The following is a 23,639-nucleotide window of genomic DNA, read 5'->3' as shown; positions in this document are numbered from 1 at the left end:
TTTCCATAACGAAATTCTGATTCTTTGAAAATATATGAAAATGGTCTAAACTTTATACTCACCATTTCTCGAGATATAGTAAAATTTTCAAGACGTTCGGTCTGCAGATGTATAGCTACGGGCATGGCGAAAGTACTCACTTTTACACGATTTAAGTTGAATGTAACTTTAAAACTGTATGAGGCATCTAAAATAATTGCACCATTATTATATATAAACACAACATAGTGACGTGTTAAAACGAAAGCTTAAGAAATGCGATTGATCTGTAAATCAATCAACCACCATCAGTATTGCAAAAATAACACCTCTCTCTTACTTGGTTCAAGTTGTAAAATAGTATTTTCTGTCATTTTTCCTTCAAAATCCTCCAATTTAAAATTATTATTTGGATGTAAAAGCATTGTACCCATTAAGAAAATACTTTTAGATCGCTGCTTATTTAATACAGTGAAGATATAGCTGATCCCATTGTTTTGTACCATTTCATCTCTAGCACGCTGTTCCAACACCTGAAAAATAAAAATCAAAGGCATCTGTAACTTAATGTTACAGACTCGGTTACAGACTTACCGTCATTCCATGACGACCCTTTTTTTCTTCAAACTTATACACCAAATCATTTCGATTCGTTTCTATGTTATGGAGTTTTACCTCAATTTCTATGCCATTTCGGTTCTTGACAATTGCTCGTCTGTATAACACAATTAAAGCAATAGGCATTACCTTATACTGACTGTTTACCTATATTTAGTCCACTCAAATAATGCAAAGTTGAAGCGATGTTGAAGAGAACCTTTGTGGTTTGGAAGATCCTCCTTGCAAACACATATATCGCATCCCTGTGGAAAATTGTACCATATTTTAGCAAGGCTATTAATATTATTATTATATTTGAGATTATTAAGCAACTACTCAAATTTAAAATTCCAGTGATATAGTGAAATACTTTTCTCCTTGCAAAATAAACCTTGACAAAAAGAAAAACATGAAGAAGCAAATAAAGTACGAATAAATTAGAAAATTCTAAGTTGAAAAAATCTTGTTAGTTTATTCATACTGTTGTGTAAACAACGTATTGTTTGGGCTTGGCCAACACATACAGGGTGTATGTGGAATACCACTTTTTGTAAGCTTAAATACAGTTGCTGGTTTTGAATTAAACACCGAGTTCCAATTCTGATTGAAATCACCAGATAACACCTTTTAATACGCGCAAATACAACCAGATGTCCCTACATTTTAACATGTAATTTCACTTTTACAATTAAATAAATAAATTACAAGGCGATCAATTTAAATAAAACCAGTAATCAAATTTAAACTTACAAAAATTGGTATTCCACATATAGGGCGACCCATTATTATCAAGCCCAAACAATACGTCCGCCTATATCGATTTTGTTATCGCGTTGCGTAACCTGAAATTTCATTAGTTTCAAGATAAGCACGTGATATCGTCGATAAGAGAAGTTAAAAAAGAGAGGATAAAAGAGGTGCGCAGTTTATTTCAAAGCTGGCGTTATTCAAATTTGGTTCTGATTGGCTGTTTGTTTATGATATCATAAAAAATGTGATTTTTGGATCGTAAACTTTGTCGGTGGTTGTCCGACAGTATTTGTGAATGTTTTAAACTCTGCTTTTGACAGTCAGGCTGTTGGATGTTACGACGGCGTTCGTCTTTTTGATAGTGAAGTTTGTTTATTGAAGAAAGTTAAGTTGTTTGTACAGTTTTCCATGTTTTCAATTTCTTTATATGAGTGTAGGTAAATGAGAAATTCATAAGCCGAACGCTACATTGAATTTCTCATTTACCTACACTCCTAAAGTTAAGTTAATTTAATGTACGACGGAGGTCTGCTATTTTCTGTAACTGTTACTGATGTACAGGTAGGTATAGAAATCTTGTAAAGTTTTTCAGAATCTTTAAATTTGCAGTGTATAAGCATCATGTCATTCACAGGCGTACATTTGAACTACTGTCGTAGATAAAATAGTGGAGCTGTACTCGTCCTTTTTTGTTATACTTAATTCCAAATTTTTTTTATGACAAATTAAAAAACACTTCTTAAGTTTATTAATTGATCCCTGATTAGAAGAGAACGTGGCATAAATGAGTTTTATGGACTTCTTATCTTTAGTAGTATAAATTGAATCCAGTTTATGGTTGATGCTATATGTAATAGAGAGTCAAAGTGAGACTGGGCATCTGTTCACTCTCCTCTCTAAATTCAGCAAATGTAGGTACCTAAGTGATGGATCATTCTTTCAAAACATGAACGTTTTGGAGCTTCCACACAGATGTGACAATGTAGTAAAATCAAATCAAATGATCTTTTTACTTGTCATAAACTATAAAGTAAAACATCCATTGAGCAAATTACAAAAAACAATTAAACAGAAAAATTTACAGTGAACAAAACCATATACTTAGGTACTCAAAATACCCAACAAAGCAGTATTGCTACTATCTCTACAGGTAAATGGCACTAACACAGAAAAACAATGGCAGTAGGTACCAATTTCTGTATCCGCTATGTATGCTTTCAATTAATACACAAATACCTATTAACAAACCTATAACGAATTTGAAGCTGTAAGCTGCTCACATCCTGGAACTTTACAAATTGCTACAGAAACCGAAACAGAAATGCTTAAAAAAGCGGCCAGAATCAATCTATAAGATACATTAATCATGTGACGATAATTAGAAGAATTTAAAAAAACGGATTGGCTAACATCCATGCTATCTGGGTGCTTTGGTGAACAGTACCCTCATATTTGATGCTCCTCTGTTTAAGATTAGGAATGGTTCATTAGCTAAATGAATCTACCTATTTATTTATGAACTTGTTGTTGTTACCTCAATCACAATGTTCATGTATTGAACTTTTCAAAAAATCTTTCAAAACGGTAAGTAATATACAAATAACAATTTAGATGCACAATACATTCATTTGAAATGAAGTACTTACCGACCTACTGCTCATAGTTACAGATCTTGTCTACCAAACGAAACACAACTAAACAACTAACAACATCTAAAACAGGATAATCACAGACCATAGGATAATTACAACAGGCATATGACACAATAAAATGCTGTATCAGCCACTATCTGTTAGTGATAAGCAGTATTGGCACCACCTCTAGTGCATTTTCCTCTTCTATTGTTAAATGACAAATGTGAAAGTAACGAATCATTTATTTGTCGTTAGTCTGATAAGATAAACAAAAACACTTTTTTTAGTACCTACACGAAGGTTAGTTCAATTTGTGTTTGAATAACTAACCTCCGTGTACTGAATGTCAAGGTTATGTGTGTATGACGTGATAGGAACATTGCAATGAATAAAGCTTGGAACTATTCTTTGATGCATATGAACTATTTGATTAAATTCAAATAACAAAACTACATTTGATGATGATGATTGATACATATGGTGAGCTTCCAATATGCACTATACAATGCCACCGTTCTAAATTTCCAATTACTTTTATGAATTATGATGCAGAGATAGGTAGTTGTCCCAGAACAAAAAGGTAGTTGTTCTACAGCATTTCACTTCAAAAGAAGGGTCTAAGAAGGCCAAATTTACTTTCGAAATAATGTCTTTGATGCAGTGGTAGTGCTTGCTGAAAAAATAGGTGGTGCTCTGTCTCTAGGTATTGAATTTCTGTTTGAACTTTTTTATTCACAAAACAATTCAGTGTAGTTAAACCACTTTTCCGGTTTAACGAAGTTTCTTTCAGTGATGTGAGAGAAACAATTTAAAAAATGTGAAACAATAAGAGCAAGGACCTTTGGACTAATGCCATAGTCATAAAAACAATTATTCACCACATCACTGTACCCCTTACAAAAATTATTAAAGCGTGTATATATGTACTGAAGTAATACTTTTCCCATGGTGCTAAAAATTACGTCAGTTATTCCGATCCTGAAAAAGGGGAATCAAACTGATATGAATAATTATCATCCAGTTTCAATATTATATCCATATCTCGTGCATAAAAAAATTATGTCCAACTGTCAAACCTTAATTTATTAATCTATCCTTACCAAAACCATTTACATTTGTTAAGATTCACAATAATTGTTATAACTTCTCGTAAACATCAACAAATTGCATTTATAAAGCCTAAAAAATTCCAAATATTCAGATTTAGCATTGGTAACTGGTTTTACAAAAATGAGCTAAAGCAATACAGCTCTTCCACTACTATATACTCGCAAAAACTGTACATATAATAAATACATTCATATGGAGAAAGTACTCAATAGAGACTATTATTAAAGCTTGTAAACTAGGACTTACTAAGATTTAGAATGCATCATAGACTTTAGTCTATAATGTTGATCTGATTTTATGTTGCCATTTTTAAATAATAAACTGAATATGACAATCGTTAAATTAATGGTTAAAATAAAATTATCTATTTTGGTACTGAATGTAAGGAATAAATTCAGTTCTGAGTAATAATGTACAATGGAGTTTAAGAAGATTGTTCTTGACCGTTGCTTTCTTGAGATTTCATAACATCAGGTAGATCAGGTGGTGAAGAATAAGGAGTTAATTCTAAAGGCTCAAATGCGCCGTTCTCATCTCTGAAAACTAGATAGTATCCAAGCTCATTTATTTAACAATATATACCTGACAGCTAGACCAACAGTTGCAGGACTTTGAGCTTTGGCGGTTGTTGAAGAAAGTCCGTAATCTTGCAGCATCTTTACATCCTCCATAACAGCATTTTCTTTGTTGAATAGTTGCTGGTTATGAGGTGCCACTTTCAAAATCCCTTTAAACAGTATTTTTACTTATAACATTAACCATCTGTGTGTGCCTACCTTCAATCATTTTCTTTAATTCTAAAACCGTTGTGGTATCCTTTGCGTCTGTAAATATAGTTAGCTTTTTTCTTCTAATCATTAAAAATACATCCTAAAATTTAAATTGTGAGGTTAAGTTTGTGTTGTTATACCTACATAACCATTATAAATATGACATTAACGAAAGTGAAATTATCACTTACCATTTTTGTGGTTGTTGGGGATTATAGGGTGTATTGTATTTTGCTTTGTATTTCGTTTAGGCACTCATTAATTACAGAAGAAATTTATAAAGGATTGCAGACAGTAGAATTTATAAAAGTGTAGCACCACCTGTCAGGCACTAAAGCAAGTACACCCAGAAAACAACTGCACTAATTACGTAGTGCAGGGACGCATTGACTCTAGAAAGGGACGATCTTAGATCATATGTCCCGCAAAGAGTTCAATTATTCAATATAACTTTCAAAATCGAGACAGTGGACTGAAAATAATGGACGCTATATTTGCCTGACATAATTTCTAAAATCAAGTAAACATAAATTTCTAATGATGTTAAAATTTATATTTGTATATGTTTTGTTTTTATTGAGTAACCAAATAAGCAAGTTACTCTGCTCCACTCTGTGGAATTAAATTGTCAGTGTCATGGATAGAGTTGAAGAAATACAAATACATGTATTACCTACACTCTTACTTTGCTGTACAAAATATTATCTTTGTCCAATACTACAATGCCAATACTCTACATTTATTTAGAAAAAGAAGTATTGAAAAATCTATAAAAAGTGAAATAATCTATTCAAAACTTAATCCGTCACTGTTAGTCAGGTTTGCCAACTATACAACTGTAAACGGTCAGTACAACCAGCTTACCCCATAACAGTTGTTTTCTAACCTTAAAGAATTTTTTCAATTGATTTAAATAACGTACAAATAAGTCTAAACTTACAATGTGTAAATATAAATAAAAACATTGATAATAAATAAGATATATTTAAGATGAGTTCTGAGGCAGGTACGAGCAAAGGCAATGAAATTGTTACAGGTATCACCTATACCTGTTAAAAACCTGAATTAATTTTATTTATTTTTAGAATTGTATTTTCTTATACAGAAATGTTTATCTGTTAGTCCCTTGAAAGAGACACATCAGGTATGTATTGGTTTTTCAGGAGCTATCTCTGAAGAAACTTCTTTTCCAGATGCTCGTAAAGGAGTTGGAAAGTTCAAATGTAAGTAACTATACAAGGAACATGTTAAATACAACATTATTTTGTTTAGATATTACCAAATCGTCTTGACTGGAAAGGAAATGAGCACAGGCGCAATTTAGCAGAATTGGTAATCTTTTCATTGACCCATTTGTTTACTGAATTTTCACTCTTACAATTTAGGAAAAACACTATCCTCACATAGGGCCAGACTACTTATTAAAAATTTGTTCGCGCCTCGGATGCATTTTAGACAGGGAGTTACCACCCAGCATTAAACGAGCTCCATCGTTATTAGGTGCAGGGAGACAATCGTTATTAAGACGTACTGACCACAAACGATGTAATAACGCCCAACTGTATTATGCTGCGCGAATACATGGGAAACCATTACTGGACCCGCCATTCCTCAAAAGCACACATAATATAGGTATAATGCTATTTTATTTTGCCGAAAAACCACTTAGTATTTGTTTCAGTAAATGTTTGTATTGGCCGACAAATGTCTGGTCCAACAACTCGACATTTAGTAGTCGGTTCAAGTAGATATGCAAATCTTCAACTACAAAGGAGAACTTTGGGCCATCTGTCTGCCGTTTATTGCCTGCTGTTTGATCGTACCGGAAGATTTATTGTAACTGTATGGTAGTAACGAAAGTGTTTAGAAGCTCTTCCTAGAATTTCAATTTTACAGGGTGCAGATGATCTGTTAATCAAAGTGTGGTCGTCTACGACGGGACGGTTACTTGCTACCTTTCGCGGGGCCTCATCGGAATTGACAGATATTGCGATCAATTTGGAAAATACCCTACTGGCGGCGGGGTCAATTGATCGGATCCTACGTGTTTGGAATTTGCAGTTCGGTTATCCTGTGGCAGTGTTGGTGGCACAAGCTGGAATTATTACATCTGTGAACTTTTGCCCGTCATCACGTTGGGATGTTCGGTATTTAATTAGTACCAGTACGGATGGTTCCGTTGCCTTTTGGTCCTACAGTCTTGATACAGTGGGAAAAGCAGTTTTTGTGTATGTATAAGTATAGCGTAGAGAATAGAATAGTGAGATGACCTTATGGACCATAAGGAAATCTGTGACCGTTGCAGATTGCAAAACTGGTTGATATTATAAACTATTAACACAGGGATTAAGTTGTGGTCGCATTTTTCAACCCCAAAGGCGAAATTGCCACGTTGCTGAGGCAGGCTGTCGCGTTTCTTGCGGCAAAAAAAATTACCTAAATGAAATTTATTTCATTTTGTTGAATGTGTAAATGTTTAGAGCCGCAGATTTTCGTATTGTGTTCCGCTTTCAGCGTTATATTTTTTAATTGAATAACCATGACTCAAGTGGAATGGCAACAAACAAATGAGTAACTTATACATTTAATAACTAAATATCAAATGACACAAATGCTACAAGAAAATTACTTTTGCTACAGTTCTGTAAGAGCCTATAGCATTTTTGCTCAAAGTAATTTTTTCCCAGTTTAAACCCTGCATTAAATTGTCTTCTTACACTGCAGAAGTGGAGAGAAAGGAAAGTGCTGGGTCTCAACAGAGCATGGTTGTAGCCAAGGCTGCTGTACTAACCGAACCCACTAGATATATGCCCAAAAACCCATGCCTAAGTCCGGACTTGAACCAGGGACCTTTAGTGCTGAGTACAGCAGCCACTTCACTATGCCATTGGAGGTTTGTGAAAGTTTTTGAGCAGATTTATTTTAATTGAGGAGCATTTTGAAGCATTAATGGTTGCCCCCAGTAACCTATGTTTCTTCTTCCTCTCTGCACCCTCTATACAGTGCGTCTATTTCAAGGCCCCATAGTTATATGTGCGATTCCACATACCGGTTGAGATCCTATAAAAGGTAACTGTCCATGTTCTTTAGCTACTTGGTGGGTCATTTCGTTATCCCTTAATAACAGCAGACTGCCTGGATACCCATATTAGTGAGGTTATTATGTTCTGCCAGCCGGCTGAGGTTTTGGATCCACTTCAGCCAGAGTTCACCTCTTGCTTCCCCAGCACTTTTATTCCTGGCTGACTGCCAGGAACTATCGAGATTCTCCTGTTTTCTAGGTTCTTCACCAACACCAACGTTTTTTAAACGCTGCGGAGGAGTAGCAGGGTACGCTACCGTGTCGTGGGCACAACAGTTAAGTCGCTCAGTAGCGCTACCGAGTGGCGTGCGACGTATTTCGCCGGGCGCCGACAGGTGACCAAGCTGAAATAAAATAGCTGTCTTTTTCAGTGCATAGAGATGGACGCTCTCCTCAAATTAGACACTTTCTATTTGTCGCATATAACCAGTAAAACTTTTACACATTACGATTAAATGTTCCATTAATTGATTGGTTTTTAATGTATCATCTAAGTAATACGAGGGGTAACATCTTCTCAAATTTTGTGACAGTATTGCGACAATCCCCATGATTTCCCCACGATTGCTGCGATTGCGACCACAATCCGGCGATTGCGATGGGATTGTAGGATTTTAGAGGATTGCATGTGATTATGAATGATTGCAGACGATTGTAAATGATTGCAGGTGATTGTGGGTGACTGACAAAGATTTTTGGTACCTGCTCAAGTTGCTATACACGGACATTACCTAAGCAAGAAACATATTCATTTATATTGGCTATTAGGGAATTCTTAGTTGGTAACAGGTACTTTTAAATACACAAATAAGAAGTTAAAAAAGTAATCGTAAACCTCGTCGTAAACGATTTATAAAAGGCGCATTACAATTGCATTCATTTCCCATACTGTAAGATGCAAGCAAACTTAAACTTAAAATTTCGTAAAAATCCGGCCACAAATAAGAAAGTTAGCGTTGCACATGTGCAATTCATTTTTGACTTGCTGCTTCAATTTCAGTTTATAAAAAGAACCCTACCCTAAAATTTCAGGGTATTTCTGGGCATGCACAAAACAAATTATTTGATTTGGCATTAGTTTCATCTTTATTCGAGATGCCTACATACAAAATTTCATTTAAACAACAAATAAAAAAAATCCAATTGCGCATGACCCCAACATATTTTTTGACTCGGCACTAGTTTTACTTTAGTCGAGGTCGCCATCTACATCTACAGCCTACATAAAAAGTTTCATTTAAGTATTTCACACATAAAAAATGGATTGCGCAAATACAAAAGCTATCGTGCACACGGACGGACAAACAGACAGACAGATACACTGACAGGCGGGCATACAGACAGACAGCAATACAATACAATCTCAAAAAAATGGGTTTTTACCATAACTTTTTTCGTAAGCGGCACAGAAAAAATTCCTTCCTTGGTGCAAACCTTGACAGCATAACGAACCAAATAGCGAAAAAAGTAGAAAAACTAGGGACGGACGGGCAAAGTGGCCACAATAGTAAGTTTTTTTATTTTTGTGGAAATGTGCTAAAAAGAAGAGTATTTCAATGGAACAAGTTCTATACAATCCGATAACTCTAATAGGGGGGTGGCCCACTCAAATCACACATACCGAAAGACGAACTAAGTGGCATGTGCTTTTTTTTGGGCCAATGTTAAAAAATGGCACAATCAAAATTTGAAAACATTCGCTCGCTTACAGAGATACAAGGGAAAATCAAAAATTGTCAATATCAGAATAAAAAGAGACACGAAATAATGTTTATTACAAAATTACTTGCTGGGTAATCTGCCGTTTACAAAATAGGTTACAATGTTACATATACGATGTCCGCAAAAAAGTTACTGGACTTAACCTCATTTTTTAAATAGAACACCCTGTATGTTTTAATCTAAAAAGATAGCGTATTAACATTTCCTTTTTTAATATATAACGCAATCGCAATAGATAGGGAAAACAAAAAATTCAAAATTATTAAAAAAGAATTAAAACATTTAAGAAAGGTTCAAATATTAAAAAACAACAAAAAAATTAAACATTTTGAAATTTTTTGAAAAATCTAATATCGCACTTTTTAAATTTCTTTAGTGTTATATTTCTAGAAAGTGAATTCCAGAGCATTCCACTTAAAAATAATGACGTTAGGTCTCCGGTTAGGTTCTATAACTTTTTTACCTGATCCCGTACACTTATTTTAAAACGGCACATTATTCAACAGTCTTATAAAGAAACTTGTAAGAAAAATCTTTCTATGTCTATGGTTCATTCTGAGATTTATAATTTTTTGAATTTCCTACGTCCATTTTTAAATTGAAATATTTTAATCAAACACTAACATATTAAGAACCTCTTTTCCAAAATATAACATTACAAAAATTCCATATTGATTTCAATAGATTCAAAAGATTTAAAAAACCGAAAGATTCAAAATTTTTTTGAAATTTTGTTGTATTTATCAAATCGTTTGACCTTTTTTTAAATCTTTTTTGAGCCCTTTTTGAATCATGTTTAGCGTATTATATTTTTTAAAAGTTAATATGCTATATTTGTAGATTATCAAGCGGCAGAGGAAAGCGATGTAAGCTTTATAAGGAAGTTGACGGTGTCCGTCTGTCCGTCCGTGAACACCATAACTGCCAAACGCCAAACTTTGCACAGTTAACATACCTATATATACCACTTGTAACAAGGCAATTGAAAATGAGTCAAATCCAATGATGCGTAGGGTTACTCCGAGGAGCTGTGCCGCTTTTTTGGATCCGCTTTAGGGCTTTATTAAGTAGTACAGGGCTTTCCATTTAAAAAAATAAAGTTAGGTGCAATAACTTTTTTGCCTAACCCCGCGTGGCGTGTGATTGTACCTAAAAACAGGAGAGGGCGTGCACGATTGCCAATGTGTAAAGTCACTAGATATAGAAAGTACCGCAATCATCCGCCATTTTTGGGCAAATTTGCTGCCAACTTAAAAAAATTGACAAATAAAATCTGAGTAGCTGTCATTTTTTATAACCTAACTTCATAGTACTGTCATGTTTTATAAAAATATATACAGATATCTCCAAACAGGTGGAACAATCCCTAACATAAAAGTTACTAGAATCTGGTAACTTTCGCCATTTTTGGGCAAAAATCATGCGTTCTCTCTCTAACACACGAGCCCAATGGATTGCGGTACTTTCTATATTTAGTGACTTTACCAATGTGATTGTCAGATTGTCACAACGATTGCGGGATTGCTTTAGGCGATTGTGAGATTGCAAACGCGATTGTGGGACTGTGAGGGAGATTTCCACAGCAATCAGAGGGATTGCAAGCGATTGCAGACAATTTGTGACAGTATTGCGGGAAGATGTTACCCCCTCGCTAGTGCTGGTACATCAGAGTTATATTCAAAATCTTTCCGCTCGCCTGAAATTGGTCGTGATTTTTCGAAAACGACCAGGTACAATGGAAACAAGTTTTGGTACATTGAATTCAGAACCCGAACCAAATCATTTTCAATTTTTTTCGCGACCAACTTCATGGTAGGCTGTTTCTCGAGAATTTAAAAGGGCATAGGGGCGCCAGGGGAGAATGCCGGTCACAGAACACTTGATGCCGGTATGGTTTAATATGAAAAACATACGACTGTACTTTGTAGACCGGAATCAGGTGTTCTGTGACCGGCATTCTCTCCTGGCGAGCATAATATATTCAATTCTGTGAACTTCGGTTATTGCTGGTATTACTTACAAATGTCTGAATTCAGGCTCACTTTTAATCTGCTTTTCGTTATTGAGGGAAATTTTAACATATAAATTACCAAAATTCGACTTAATTCAGATATCTTTATTTTGCAATCATTCAAAATATAAATAATAACAAAGCTCACGTGAAACAATAAAATAATACTTGTTTCGACGACCAATGACCGGCTTTCACTTCCTAGACGGCATATTACTGATACCAACCCTATTTTTACCTGGGAAAAATACATCAAACCGATGTTAACAAATAATGTCAATCGAGAGCCTCGAAAAAATCTCGCTCTCAAGTCAATGAAGCCTGTCAAGAGCAGGTGATTTTTGGAAAAATACCAAGGCGAAAATAGCGGCCGAATTATCTTTGGACACGCACAGAACCCTCGGTATTATTTAGGAAGTCCCAACAGTAATCTTCACTAGTCTCGGGAAGGTTACGCCTAATTAACTAGTAGAAATAAAAACGCAATTAACTAATTAAGTAGATTTCGAATATCTTTTACCCCGCCGCGTTATCATCGGAACATCTGCGCGGAAATTTCCTCTGGTTTAATAGAACGGCATTGTTACCGTTACACAGACAATAATAATTGCGTTGTATGCAATTTCAATATCCTTCATTGGGTATTCCGAAGAAGGTGATTGACTTTCTTAATTGTGCAAAAGTGCGAACTGATATCAGTAGGTACACGTGCGTTTTCGGGTGGGGGAGTCGGGCCGCTTCTCGCGAGATAAAGAATTAATTCACCAGCAGCACTGACCTCGCTGCGAACACCTGATAGTTTAAAGTTTCGCCGGGAATTACGAATTTTGTTAATTAATAGTGCCGCGCTTACCTTGATCCATCCTCCTTCTTCGGTGACTAAACAATACAAAAGGTAAAGATCAATCTCGTGTCCATTTATGGTAGGAGCCCTTCGGAACGGCGTCCTGGAACAATAAAAAAAGACCGACGTGAAGGTGTGTACTGAAGGTGACGAAGTGGGGAAGGGCGGGGTGTGTGTGTAGTCTTACCCTCGAGTCTCGTGGAAGTGCTGCAGGTCTCTGAGGAACCCGTCCCGCTCTTTCGCGTATAAAATGGGATCGGTATCAAGAATTTTGGCCATAGTAGCGCAAAACCCTTGTTTACGGTGGTACAACACGTGTCACTGAGAAACATCGATGCTTGTCAACATGACCGATAGCGGCCACGACCCGGAGGTGATCGCCGGACATACATCCGCGGTCCTGGAGTTGTTTTGATCGCTTCCCGCACCAGGGATGCACACTCCTTGCAATCACTGGCCAGGCAGTTGACGACTCCCTGTGCTACAACGACGTTGCACTCACTCTTACCGTAATATGCGCAGAACCGACGTACTCGTCGCGAAAGTCGCACGTCTGTTTATAAACAACACCTCAACTTGAACGAAATCGTCGAAAAATGCGCTATCACTAATCACTTCACGCCGATTTACACAAAAAACTCTACCTAACGAACTTGTATTAACCCATGATGCTTGACAAGACCTATTACAACATGGCTGCCGGGTTCTCCTTATTACCAGGCGCCAAAGGTTTACTTTTATTACCTATGTAAAACACGAATTTACGCGGACAGCCCGATTTAACACATCACTTTTTATTCCCGACGATATCCCACAAATTTCGCTTAACTTTGCGCAATTATCAAGTTACGGGATCAATAATAAAAATACATTATTCGTTTTGACAACACACAGTAACAGTTCAAATATCGCAACGCACCAGCGCCATCTTACCAATCACCCGCATCTACCTTTCCTTTGTGGTTCATATACCGGCTGGTGGTCGCCGTATAAAATACTAACTTTCGCACGATTTCCTGGTAAAATCCAAATGGTTTCGAGACGTACAAACGCTCACGGTGGTAAAACGCACATTTCCAAACGATGGAAGACCAAGCGCCGCACGAAGGATCTAGATCAGGTACCTAACCTCAAAAACCACGTTTCGCTTATGTAACTGCGTTGCAGATTGACGAGGACATCAAACCCGAGAACGTGGAGAAACTCCTCGACCAGGAGGTAGACTTCGACCGTCCCGGTAACGCGCAATTCTACTGCCTGCACTGCGCCCGCTACTTCATCACCGATCGAGCGCTGCAGGACCATTTCCGTACGAAAGTCCACAAGAGACGACTGAAAGCGCTCGAGTTAGAGCCGTACACCATCGCCGAGTCGGAGCGCGCCGCCGGCTTCGGTAACTTCGAATTCGCCCAGAAGCGCAAGATCGAGACGCAACCGACCAAGGAGGAGTTCGCCGAGAGCAAGCGAATGAAGGTCGATCCGGAGGAGCAATGACACGTTATCTTCAAATCGTAACCCGTAGATTATCATCAGCCTTGTATGTGACCGCCGATAAAGCGCAGGTGTTAATTTTTTTATTACGTTAATTACTAAAACTTCCTTACGATAGTATAACAACTTTTTGTGATTAACTTTTTAACTTGCAGATTTAGTGTGTGGTTTTCTGTCTTGTTACTTTAGAACTCCAATCGGGACCCACTTGATCATTGTAGGTTGAAGTCCTACTAAAAAATCTCATTGTTAACCATCTTTTGTTCGATTGAAATTATTCAAGGCCACTGTTTCGGGAGTATTTGTAGGATCTATAATGCAATAGTAACATGGGATAGATATGTCAATTGTTATCCTTGTATATACTGTGTGTTCCTATTAAAACGACTACCTATAAGGTCAGTTAAATTGACAATTATGAAGCATTTTGTTCAGAGGTTCACAAAAACAATTGAACATTGCAATATCAAGATTTATTTAGTTTTTTAGGGGGTCAATAGTGTCCGTGAACACGATAACTGCCAAATACTTGGGCCGATATGGTCCAAACTTTGCACAATTGACCACATGTAACAAGCCTGTTGAAAATGGGTCATTCTATGACCCTGTAGGTTCACACTGAGGTCCATTTTTCAAATGCTACTATGGGGATCTGCCTTATCTTAAAAGATAGAAAATTGGTTTAATCGGGGCAAAGTGGCGAATTACCTTACTGAATAATCATCTGTAAAGAAATTTAAAATGTTTCCAATAGTTTTGAAAATAATATGGCATTCCGTTTTTAATAACTTTCAATATGACGTTGAAACAAATTGCAACTTTATTTCACCTTATGGACACCATTTTGAGATTACATCTTTTTTCTATTTATAATGATATATCACACATTCAGTATCACATTTTTCCTAAAAATACAATTTTTCATTTTTTGGAAAGAGTGCTTTGGAAAAACAAAACGTTCTTTTGTTTGACAGTTTCATCCATCTGCATGGAACTAGTTGTATTGAGAAAATTCGATTTTCATCTGAACGGAATTGAACCTTCCTTTTGCAAAAAAATTATAATACAAATTAGAACAAAATACATACAAATAAATAATATTTAACCAATGTAACATCACAACATGTGTTAAAATTGCCCACCCCCTAATTCTGAGCACAGTGCCATTATCTTCTAAAGATTTGCTATGAGCCTATGACTCCCCCACAAAAAATTGTCAAAGAAAGACAGGTCAGGTGACCGCCGTAATAGCAATAACAATGGTTGGGGAACATTTTCGACAATCATTCCCCAATCTTCCTAGCATTATATTATGGGGCGGTTCGCCATCTCACTGGAACCATATTAAATTCAAACAATGAAGAGGAATGTTATTGTCGTCAGGAAACAGAGGTACCATCCAGCATTTAATGTCTCTTTGTAGAGGTGCATTCCGATAACATCTGTCATTCTTATTAAAGATGGGATGTGGAGCACGAAATAAAATGAAGTTCAGAATAGAATATAGTTTTCCTGGAAATGACGGGAGAACCTAACCTTGCTATTTTTGGCGTTTAAATTAAATATCAGAAATTTTCGAGGAAATATAATGGTTTCTATGGCTTCTGCTATAAGAGAAAGCATCGTATTATAGACAACGATCTTTCATTCGCTGGTTAAAACATCCCTTTATTGTCTTTTATGATAAATGTCTATTATGACATTAGGGTGAATTTACATGCATTTGTTATCCACTGATTTACCAATCAAATCTAATGTGCCAGTTATGACAGATCATTTTTAACGCTGTGCTTCTTGCAGGATCACTTTGTGCTACTCACCCCGTACATCAATTTCGATGAACAATTGGAGAACAAGCCGAAATTGGAACGCAGCATCAAGCTGAGAGGCATTAATGTCGACTTGGAGAGAATCGAGAGGCGTTGGCTGTTCTTTCGATACCTGGACGAGCAAAGGCTTACCTTGGAGCTGACCAAAGGCGAAATCGGCAAAGAAATCGCAGATCTGCTCAAAAGGGGGGACAATGTCGAAAATCTGAAATTGCAGGCGAAGCTCATAAAGGACGACCTGAAGATGCTAAAGAACTACTTGTACGGCGTCGAAGAATCTGCAGCGCTCGCCGTTCTATCGTTACCAAACAGTTTGCATCCGAACACCCCAGATGACACCGAACGCCTACTCTTCGAGTATTTGCCCACGTCTCAGCGATCCTCGCGAAGTCACATGGAAATTGGTGGCAGCTTAATCAAGTTTATTAATCCGTACTTGTACTATTTGCGTGGTGACGCTGCACTATTCGAATATTTGCTAACGAGCTATATGTCGAGCACCCTCGCATCCTTCACGAGGATTTCAAACTCCGACTTTTGTCGGAGCGTAATAGTCGAAGGTTGTGCAACCGATTTTCGAGATAAAAGCGTATTCACCCTCGAAAAGTGTACAGGTGACGTCGAATTTACGCGAACTCACTTAGTAGGCGGCGCCAGTTTGTACGCGTTCATGACTTATTTCACCAAGCACCTCGTCACGGAAAAAAGGCTACCTCTAAGATTGTTCACTACGGCTCGATCGTATAACCCCAACACGGTTCGTGACGACGGCTTATTCAGTGTGAATCAAGAAACGAGCCTCGAATTTTTCTTGGCTTTGAAGGATGATGAGCAAGAAATGGAAGAGGAGTTCAACAAAGTTGTTTCGTTGCTCATTACGTCGTACAAGGCGTTGGGCTACCATTTTCGTTTGGTCTACATTCCAGCACAAAAGTTAAAAAATCATGAATGTTTACGTGTTTCGATTGAGATGTTTTCTAGTTTTACACAGACATATAAAGAAGTCGGTCATTGTTCGATTATTGATAGTTTTTTAAGTAAAAGGCTGTTGTTCACGTATGATATAAATAAGGAGAGGAAGTTTGTAAGAATTATTTCTGGTACTTTATTAAAGGTGCCGCCGTTATTGGCTTGTGTGTTAGAAAATAACGGTCGGACCGATAATTTGTTAACTGATTTTTTACGAAAATACGTTTAATAAAATAAAAGTAAAAAAGCAATTTATAATTCTGAAAAGAAAAAAAATTATGCTACACCAAAGGCTGATTTGTGGTGTCTCAACTGTGCTTAGTTGACTAAGGCTAATAAAACAAAAAAAATGCCATCAGGTTTACCAAGAAAAAGTGAGCAATTTATTTCTAATCTTATTCATTATTTTCAATCGGAAAGAGAAAATGGTGGTCCACTTTTAGCAGTCGCAGCAGGGAGAGGTGAGTGGTTACTTCAGTAATATCTATAAGAGTAGTCGGCACAACAAAATACATTAATAAATAAAAAAGTTGATATTGCGCATGCGCACATTAATTATCAAGATTTTTCTTGATTCAGGTGCCAGAACTATAAGCTACCGAATTCAAAATGAACGAATTAAATATTAAAATCTGTAGGAGTAGTTAAGGCCTTGCACGGACAAAGAAAGTTGGAAAATGTGCTAAAAACAGAAGGGGTCCAAGATTTAACCCTTGGCGGATTGCAGAGGTGGAAAACGTTGACAACATCGTGCAGTTGTGCTTGGCTACTAGAAATTATATTTTCTGGAAACTTTAGTGGCTAAAACTGAGTAGTATTCAAATAAAATACTCCCAATAAATCTGGTTTCCTCACGTAGCCCTCTCCCATTACCGCAACAACGCCGCTACAATTTCGTCTGAGCCAACTGTTACATTTCCTCCCTTCAAAGACGCGATTATTAATAGATTCTATAAAGTATCCATAACTCTTCTCGTGGCTGCAAAACACTGAAAGCAAACAGTTAGCTCAAAAAAATCAAATTGAAACTCTACCAATGTCATGTAAGCTGCGGAGTTCCGTCCGCAAGTCTGACGGCGAACACCCCGGTTGATGGCGTACCCCACCATTCGGGTAAAAGTCGACGGTACCCAATGGATTCTTACACCCGAACATACCCCCATCCGTGTGTATTACATCAACAATTTCGGCATCGGTCCGCGTCAAACCCCGCAACAATCGCGGCGATTCGAATAGCGGACCCGCCGGATCCAATCCGGTAATTCGACCAACCCTGCTGTTTCCTAACGATTTAAAAACCCTTCGCCCCGCATGCCCGGCAACGTGCGCCCCCAGAGAGTGACCGATTAAATGTACCTTCACTGAGTTTTGCCGCAAATTCGCTACCAGTTCGCCGAGGTTTGCTCCTTGAATATTGCGTGAACGCATTTCGCTGCGGTAAACACTTACCAACGATCGCGGTATTGCGAGCGGCTGTGAAATAGCTGCCCGATGCAAGACTCGCCCAGTCGACTTGCACGATATTAAAGTCCCCTCTCTTCAGGTACTCATTGGTCATCTGCCGGTACCACTGCCTTTTTGAACTCTGCCTATACCCGTGTATGATGATTTTGGTTAACTTTGAGGAGTTGAAGTTGGATGGTGGTTCTTTGTCAAATTGCTGGGGTGTGGTTTGTCTGGTGTGGAGATAGTAGCTTGTTTCGGAAGTTTGCACGGCTAAGAATTAAGAAATGAATTTGAACTGTTGAAATTTAAAAACTTTTGCGTACAAACCCATGATTAAGGAGACGAAAAGTATTTCAAACATACTCGGTACCAATTTTGTTACCTACTACATGCAAATATAAAAATTTTGCACTATGGGATTATTAAATTATTGATTCGTATATATTTCAAGGTTTACTATAATGACAGAAAAGTACCTTTTATAATTTAATACAAATGGCACGTTTCTAATCATTATATGCATGCATAACAAGCAATTTTGGATATAATTCTTTACGTGTAGGACAAATATTACCCCCCCCCTCCGTACCGCAAAAGAATTTTTCAAAATTAAAGAAACAACAGTTTCATGTTAAACATGGGGACAAGTGCCCATCACTGATTTTTAGTTATTTAGGGAATTTTATACAACGCCTTAATTTTTTCTTCCGTTGTAAATTATGTACTGGTACCGGAACGTAGAAGGCTGCAGGGGGCCATGCCTCTATGCGCAGATGACTAATGGCCGTTTGCACCGACAAATTTAAGCGGAGTTTAGTTTAAGCGTAGCTTAAAATCCATGGCAACCATTGTCTCAATAATCGTTGCCATGGATTTTAAGCTACACTTAAGCTAAGCTCCGCTTAAATTTGTCGGTGCAAACGGCCATAAGTTAGAAACTGCAGGAGGAGTCAACTGACTTTGTGACCCATTAATTGGTGTAATCAATAGAATATGAATTTTGGGGATGCGTGATCTTTCGCCTTCTTACGTGCCGAGTACAGCATCTACCATTTAAAAAATCGAATTTTCGTGCTTGATATCTGGATAATACAGGGTGTTTTTTTTGGAGATTTAGTTTAACGTTTCTGGGAAAGTAAAATACGTAGGTTTTTGAAAATTTGTACTTAGGAAGGCCGAATCTATGTAAAATATTTTCAAAATGTCCGCACTTCCGGAAACACCGGAAGTAGATAGTAATTCCGTTATTTTAATTGGCAACCCCTGTTTTTTATTACATTTTTGGATTCTACGTGAAATTTCAGTTCTTTTGATACCCATATATGTCGATATCTGCCATTTATGGTTTTTAAGTTATTTTGACTTTAAGAAAAAAAATGGTGGATGCAGATGGTACCTTGATAATTGATTACTTGAAAAAGGTTGTAGTCATGGCAACCCATTTTTATCAGTGCATAGAGAATGAATAGGGCGTTCTTTTAGTGTACTTAAAAAAAAGCTAAGTTGCGTACAACCGCACTTATGGAGATCCAAGTTTAAGAAACTTCAAAGTCTATAAACTCAGTTTTTTTAAATGGAATGACCATGTTCTTAATATTGCATGAGATAGAGAATCGAAATTGGCATATTTTGATATTACATGTTCCTATAGCTATCTTTAACAGTTTCTGATTTATTCCCATTTCATTGAATTGATCTCGGAATTGATGCCATTTTTTTTCGCATTTTCTTTGTAGTAGTTGGCCATGATTTTATAACAATCGAATTTTAAACAAATCAAGGAATGGATTCTTTAATACCATTGATTCTAGTTCTAGTCTAATTAATTCATTAATAAAGAACTCATTTATTAAGGATATAAGACGGAAAATTTTTGAAAAATCTAAACCGAGTCGTTCAACTGAATTTCTTAAACAACGTAAAAGTCTGGAAATTAAGAGAGGTAATGCGATATCTGTTCTAGCAACAATTCCATACCAAAAATGTTTCAACGAAGTTTTTTATATTTTGCATTGAATTTATTTTGTTAATCTAGCACTTGCAATTCAATTCATTTTCTTAAATATTCTCTTGTAGAGCTTTGTATCACTTGTGCTTCAAGGGTTTGTAGTGCATTAGTTCCAGTTTTCGAATGAATGTACGGAAAGCACGCGCCGCGATTCTGCCCATTTCACCATAAATAACAATTAAATTCCAAAATAGGTGAAACCACTGCGAGTCGTTTTTCGATTTTTGAAAAACTTATGTTAACCTATAACAGTCAGTGGGTGATGGATTAGGGTCACTAGATTTGTTTAAAATTCAATTGTTATAGAATCATGGCCGACTACTAAAAAGAAAATCCGAAAAAAATAGTGTCAATTCAATAAAATGGGAATAAGTCAGAAACTGTTAAAGATAGCTATAGGAACATGTATTGTCAAAATATGCCCATTTCGATTCTCAATCTCATGGAATAGTAAGAACATGGTCATTCCATTTAAAAAAACTGAGTTTTTAGTCTTTGAAGTTTTATAAAATTGGATATCCATAGGGGCGGCGGTCGTACGCAACTTAACTTTTTTTTCAGTGCACTAAAAGAAAGCCCTATTCATTCTCTATGCACTGATAAAAATAGGTTGCCATGACTACAACCGTTTTCAAGTAGGTAATCAATTATCAAGGTACCATCTGCATCCGCCATTTTGTTTCTTAAAGTCAAAATAACTTAAAAACCATAAATGGTAGATATCGACATATGGATATCAAAAGAAGTGAAATTTCACGTAGAATCCAAAAATGCAATAAAAAATAGGGGTTGCCATTTAAAATAACGAAGTTACTATCTACTTCCGGTGTTTCCGGAAGTGCGGCCATTTTGAAAATATTTTACATCGATTCGGCCTTCAGAGTAACTCCTAAGTACAAATTTTCAAAAACCTACCTATTTTACTTTCCCAGAAACTTTTAACCTAAGCTCCCAAAAAAACACCCTGTACAGAAAAGTTTAACGATGTTATTGAAACGGTGGTACGAATCTAGCTTTGCAAAGGAGCTATTTTTTGAAAAAATTCTTTTTATCCCCTTCATTTTCATCCCCTCACGTTATAACTACAGTTCCTAAAATTCTAAATAGCATTAAAATAGTGCAGAGTAGAATAATAATAATACATATACCTATTCAGGCTAACATACATGGAGTACCTACTTACACATCGTCAAAAATGTCACAGTCACTTATCTAAAGAAATATTTAGAAGTATCACAGGTAAAATCAAAAGTTAAACATTCTTCATAGCTATAAAAACATTGACTACTTAAAAATGTTTTTATTTTATTCTTAAATTCTATGAGGTCTATAAATATGTCTTAGGTGCTGAACTACAACCCTTATAGGGTATTAACCAGAGAAAAAATAATCCTAGTCACATTTTGCTTCATACAGGGCCGATTTTGAAGGAACCTATAAATAAATAAATAAATAAATAAATATATATTTATTGCTCAACAGCAAAGCCAGTTACAGAGCAACATCACAATTAATCTCACCTAGTTCTTTCGTTCATTTTAATTTACTTCTTTAATTTCGCTCACCCCCATTCAATGAATCCATCGATACCTGTCTGTCTCTATGTCGCACACTTCGTCTATTATTGTAATTTACGTATTCATTAGACCATTACATTTTACATTGCATCAGATACAGCTATTACAGATTATACGACCATACTTATGTAAGAAACTATGTAATTACGACCATGAAGCAACAGCACTTTTCGCGCAAATCTTGCACCGTTAATATAAGGTACATAATAGGTACCTACATGTTATGCCTACAATTTTTTTTAATTAAAAATATTCACAAATTTTGGGACGTTATTTCGAAAAATTTGCTAGTGTTTTGTTGCTTCTACCGTAAATAAACAGAAGAGTTTTGAGATAAATGAAACATGTTGGTCAGTCATAACGTTCTAATTTTCAGCAAAACTCTCGCAAAAGAGAGTGGTCGAGGGTAAGTATATTAAAATGTTAAAAACTGAATCCTGGCCTTCAAGAATTCATCACCATGTTTATTAAATTAGCGGGTCTTTGTAAATAAGCCTGTTATTCGTGTGAATAACAAGATATAATAGATCGTACCTTGATCTGTGTGTGTCTACATTTTACTAATTAGAAATGGTCACCCTAAATTATAATAGACTATTACTGTCTGCGAAGTAAATTAAATTAATTTGATAGAGATTAGGTCAGTGTCGCCTTGTACCATAATTTTAAATATGCGAATAGGTATTTACCTACTGATTATGTGAGTATTTAGTTGCTACTAAAAGCAAGTAAAGAAACGCAACATGTTCCTTGTGCTTCTTGTACTACCAGCGCTAGGCGAGTATAAATCTGCATTTCGCTGTAAGTAATAAGATTTAATTGCAGTAACGGGACAAGTAAAGTACTACTTGTACACCAGGAACAATCCGTCATCGCCACAACTATTACAAAACCTTGACGGTAGCAAAGGGACAAAGTTTCTAATCCACGGATTCCTTCAGACTGCAAAGGACGTGTGGTATGACCAAATGAAGGATGAGTACTTGAAAAAGGGCGACTTTAACTTCATTCAAGTGGATTGGGGCTCGATTGCTTTCGGAAGTTATCTGCTAATAGCAAAAAATACGCAAAACATCGGTAAATTGGTGGGTTACCAACCAACAAAAATAGCACATTACGGTTCCAGGGCGAGAACTTGGAGACGTAATAGTGGAGAACAACTTGCCCCTGTCCAACGTGCACATAATTGGGCACTCCCTTGGCTCGCACATAGCGGCCTATGCCAGCCGGAGAATCTCGCAGTTGCTAAATGCAACCGTAAAGAGGATCAGTGCACTTGACCCAGCGGGCCCGCTATTCGAACTGCTGCCGATATTGCAAGGTTTGCGAAAGACCGATGCGGAAATAGTAGACGTGATACATGCAGACGGCGGTTTCTTTGGAATGCGAAATCCTGTGGGAACTGTCGATTTTTACCCCAACAGTGGGCAGCGACACCAACCTGGATGCACCAAATCAATGATATTGTCGCAGCCAAATTATACTCTCGAAGATATTAGTAAGCGGGGCCATCGCATTACTCTTAGCACGTTACCATTGTTTTAGTCTTCTGCAGCCACAGAAAAAGTTACCACTACTTTATTGAGTCAATCAACAATCGTGTCTTTAAGGCAAAGGAATGTCAAAGTTGGGAAGAGTTCGTGCGAGGAAATTGTAATGGTGCCACTGCTGTAATGGGCGATGGGTATGAGAAGGAACCGCACTCTATCGGAAGATTTTATCTTAGTACAGAAAACAACTAGGAAACGCCAGTTTTTTGTTTGTGTATAGTAACTTGAGTAGGTTAGGGAAAGAGTAATACATGATATCTAAGTGTA

The 23,639-nt window shown here is 36.7% G+C and overlaps 7 protein-coding genes and 1 long non-coding RNA gene across 10 annotated transcripts; 3 read left to right on the top strand and 5 right to left on the bottom strand.

Annotated features, from left to right (window-relative positions):
- LOC116167983 lies at nucleotides 1-3,315 on the bottom strand (the record flags this gene model as incomplete). Its single annotated transcript, XM_031483617.1, is given in 5 exon segments — nucleotides 1-187; nucleotides 320-512; nucleotides 574-694; nucleotides 745-842; nucleotides 2,976-3,315. Coding segments are annotated over 5 exon segments (614 nt in total), but the record flags the coding sequence as incomplete, so codon positions are not given.
- Nucleotides 3,316-4,025: 710 nt separating this feature from the next.
- LOC116167984 (elongin-B-like) lies at nucleotides 4,026-5,196 on the bottom strand. The gene is made up of 4 exons (XM_031483618.1): nucleotides 5,035-5,196; nucleotides 4,850-4,943; nucleotides 4,656-4,800; nucleotides 4,026-4,609 (listed from the first exon to the last, which is right to left on the bottom strand). The coding sequence occupies exons 1-4, from the start codon at nucleotides 5,035-5,037 to the stop codon at nucleotides 4,498-4,500; spliced, it is 354 nt and encodes a 117-aa protein (XP_031339478.1). The 5' UTR covers nucleotides 5,038-5,196; the 3' UTR covers nucleotides 4,026-4,497.
- A 140-nt stretch (nucleotides 5,197-5,336) lies between these two features.
- On the top strand, nucleotides 5,337-7,112 carry LOC116167981 (bromodomain and WD repeat-containing protein 3-like). 2 transcript variants are annotated; one of them, XM_031483615.1, is made up of 7 exons: nucleotides 5,337-5,879; nucleotides 5,929-5,987; nucleotides 6,037-6,066; nucleotides 6,116-6,175; nucleotides 6,229-6,475; nucleotides 6,525-6,690; nucleotides 6,740-7,112. In XM_031483615.1, exons 1-7 carry the CDS (start codon nucleotides 5,834-5,836, stop codon nucleotides 6,756-6,758), a joined length of 627 nt encoding a protein of 208 aa, XP_031339475.1. In that variant the 5' UTR covers nucleotides 5,337-5,833; the 3' UTR covers nucleotides 6,759-7,112. The 2 variants fall into 2 exon arrangements, with proteins under 2 accessions (XP_031339475.1, XP_031339474.1); XM_031483614.1 differs by having other exon boundaries at nucleotides 5,342-5,879; nucleotides 6,525-6,685; nucleotides 6,740-7,096.
- A 5,180-nt stretch (nucleotides 7,113-12,292) lies between these two features.
- On the bottom strand, nucleotides 12,293-13,420 carry LOC116169178. The gene is made up of 2 exons (XM_031485205.1): nucleotides 12,690-13,420; nucleotides 12,293-12,605 (listed from the first exon to the last, which is right to left on the bottom strand). Exons 1-2 carry the CDS (start codon nucleotides 12,779-12,781, stop codon nucleotides 12,293-12,295), a joined length of 405 nt encoding a protein of 134 aa, XP_031341065.1. The 5' UTR covers nucleotides 12,782-13,420.
- A 15-nt stretch (nucleotides 13,421-13,435) lies between these two features.
- Nucleotides 13,436-17,042, top strand: LOC116168166 (serine--tRNA synthetase-like protein Slimp). 2 transcript variants are annotated; one of them, XR_004144721.1, is made up of 3 exons: nucleotides 13,436-13,622; nucleotides 13,670-14,064; nucleotides 15,794-15,876. XR_004144721.1 is itself a non-coding variant. In XM_031483844.1 (2 exons), exons 1-2 carry the CDS (start codon nucleotides 13,993-13,995, stop codon nucleotides 17,018-17,020), a joined length of 1,299 nt encoding a protein of 432 aa, XP_031339704.1. In that variant the 5' UTR covers nucleotides 13,853-13,992; the 3' UTR covers nucleotides 17,021-17,042. The 2 variants fall into 2 exon arrangements, 1 of the variants encoding a protein (XP_031339704.1); XM_031483844.1 differs by lacking the exon at nucleotides 13,436-13,622 and having other exon boundaries at nucleotides 13,853-14,064; nucleotides 15,794-17,042.
- A 416-nt stretch (nucleotides 17,043-17,458) lies between these two features.
- LOC116168168 (pancreatic triacylglycerol lipase-like) lies at nucleotides 17,459-18,677 on the bottom strand. The gene is made up of 4 exons (XM_031483846.1): nucleotides 18,565-18,677; nucleotides 18,241-18,507; nucleotides 17,826-18,197; nucleotides 17,459-17,780 (listed from the first exon to the last, which is right to left on the bottom strand). The coding sequence occupies exons 1-4, from the start codon at nucleotides 18,596-18,598 to the stop codon at nucleotides 17,593-17,595; spliced, it is 861 nt and encodes a 286-aa protein (XP_031339706.1). The 5' UTR covers nucleotides 18,599-18,677; the 3' UTR covers nucleotides 17,459-17,592.
- Nucleotides 18,678-21,375: 2,698 nt separating this feature from the next.
- On the bottom strand, nucleotides 21,376-21,866 carry LOC116168169. The gene is made up of 2 exons (XR_004144722.1): nucleotides 21,766-21,866; nucleotides 21,376-21,679 (listed from the first exon to the last, which is right to left on the bottom strand). It is a non-coding gene; the product is annotated as an uncharacterized LOC116168169 (long non-coding RNA).
- Nucleotides 21,867-22,001: 135 nt separating this feature from the next.
- Nucleotides 22,002-23,639, top strand: LOC116168167 (pancreatic triacylglycerol lipase-like). Its single transcript, XM_031483845.1, has 4 exons — nucleotides 22,002-22,599; nucleotides 22,648-22,899; nucleotides 22,949-23,320; nucleotides 23,368-23,639. Exons 1-4 carry the CDS (start codon nucleotides 22,566-22,568, stop codon nucleotides 23,562-23,564), a joined length of 855 nt encoding a protein of 284 aa, XP_031339705.1. The 5' UTR covers nucleotides 22,002-22,565; the 3' UTR covers nucleotides 23,565-23,639.

This window comes from Photinus pyralis, unplaced genomic scaffold (genome assembly GCF_008802855.1).
Source record: "Photinus pyralis isolate 1611_PpyrPB1 unplaced genomic scaffold, Ppyr1.3 Ppyr1.4_LG4, whole genome shotgun sequence".
Taxonomy (NCBI): Eukaryota; Metazoa; Arthropoda; class Insecta; order Coleoptera; family Lampyridae; genus Photinus; species Photinus pyralis.
This window is presented reverse-complemented; position numbering and strand designations above follow the sequence as displayed.

Excerpts from the sequence above, each read along its gene's own strand:
- LOC116167984 (XM_031483618.1), bottom strand. Across the intron at positions 4,801-4,849 it reads ATTAAAGAAAATGATTGAAG|GGATTTTGAAAGTGGCACCT; the intron begins GTAGGCACACAC and ends TACTGTTTAAAG. Across the intron at positions 4,610-4,655 it reads ACTGTTGGTCTAGCTGTCAG|AGATGAGAACGGCGCATTTG; the intron begins GTATATATTGTT and ends TCTAGTTTTCAG.
- LOC116167981 (XM_031483614.1), top strand. The coding sequence starts at position 5,834 with ATGAGTTCTGAGGCAGGTACGAGCAAAGGCAATGAAATTGTTACAG. Across the intron at positions 6,067-6,115 it reads AGGAGTTGGAAAGTTCAAAT|ATATTACCAAATCGTCTTGA; the intron begins GTAAGTAACTAT and ends TATTTTGTTTAG. Across the intron at positions 6,176-6,228 it reads GGCGCAATTTAGCAGAATTG|GAAAAACACTATCCTCACAT; the intron begins GTAATCTTTTCA and ends CTTACAATTTAG.
- LOC116169178 (XM_031485205.1), bottom strand. The coding sequence starts at position 12,781 with ATGGCCAAAATTCTTGATACCGATCCCATTTTATACGCGAAAGAGCGG. Across the intron at positions 12,606-12,689 it reads CACTTCCACGAGACTCGAGG|GACGCCGTTCCGAAGGGCTC; the intron begins GTAAGACTACAC and ends TTATTGTTCCAG.
- LOC116168166 (XM_031483844.1), top strand. The coding sequence starts at position 13,993 with ATGACACGTTATCTTCAAATCGTAACCCGTAGATTATCATCAGCCTTG. Across the intron at positions 14,065-15,793 it reads TGACCGCCGATAAAGCGCAG|GATCACTTTGTGCTACTCAC; the intron begins GTGTTAATTTTT and ends TGCTTCTTGCAG.
- LOC116168168 (XM_031483846.1), bottom strand. The coding sequence starts at position 18,598 with ATGTTTGAAATACTTTTCGTCTCCTTAATCATGG. Across the intron at positions 18,508-18,564 it reads TTTCGTCTCCTTAATCATGG|CCGTGCAAACTTCCGAAACA; the intron begins GTTTGTACGCAA and ends CTTAATTCTTAG. Across the intron at positions 17,781-17,825 it reads CCGCAGCTTACATGACATTG|TGTTTTGCAGCCACGAGAAG; the intron begins GTAGAGTTTCAA and ends GTTTGCTTTCAG.
- LOC116168167 (XM_031483845.1), top strand. The coding sequence starts at position 22,566 with ATGTTCCTTGTGCTTCTTGTACTACCAGCGCTAG. Across the intron at positions 22,600-22,647 it reads TCTTGTACTACCAGCGCTAG|TAACGGGACAAGTAAAGTAC; the intron begins GCGAGTATAAAT and ends ATTTAATTGCAG. Across the intron at positions 22,900-22,948 it reads AAAAAATACGCAAAACATCG|GGCGAGAACTTGGAGACGTA; the intron begins GTAAATTGGTGG and ends TTACGGTTCCAG.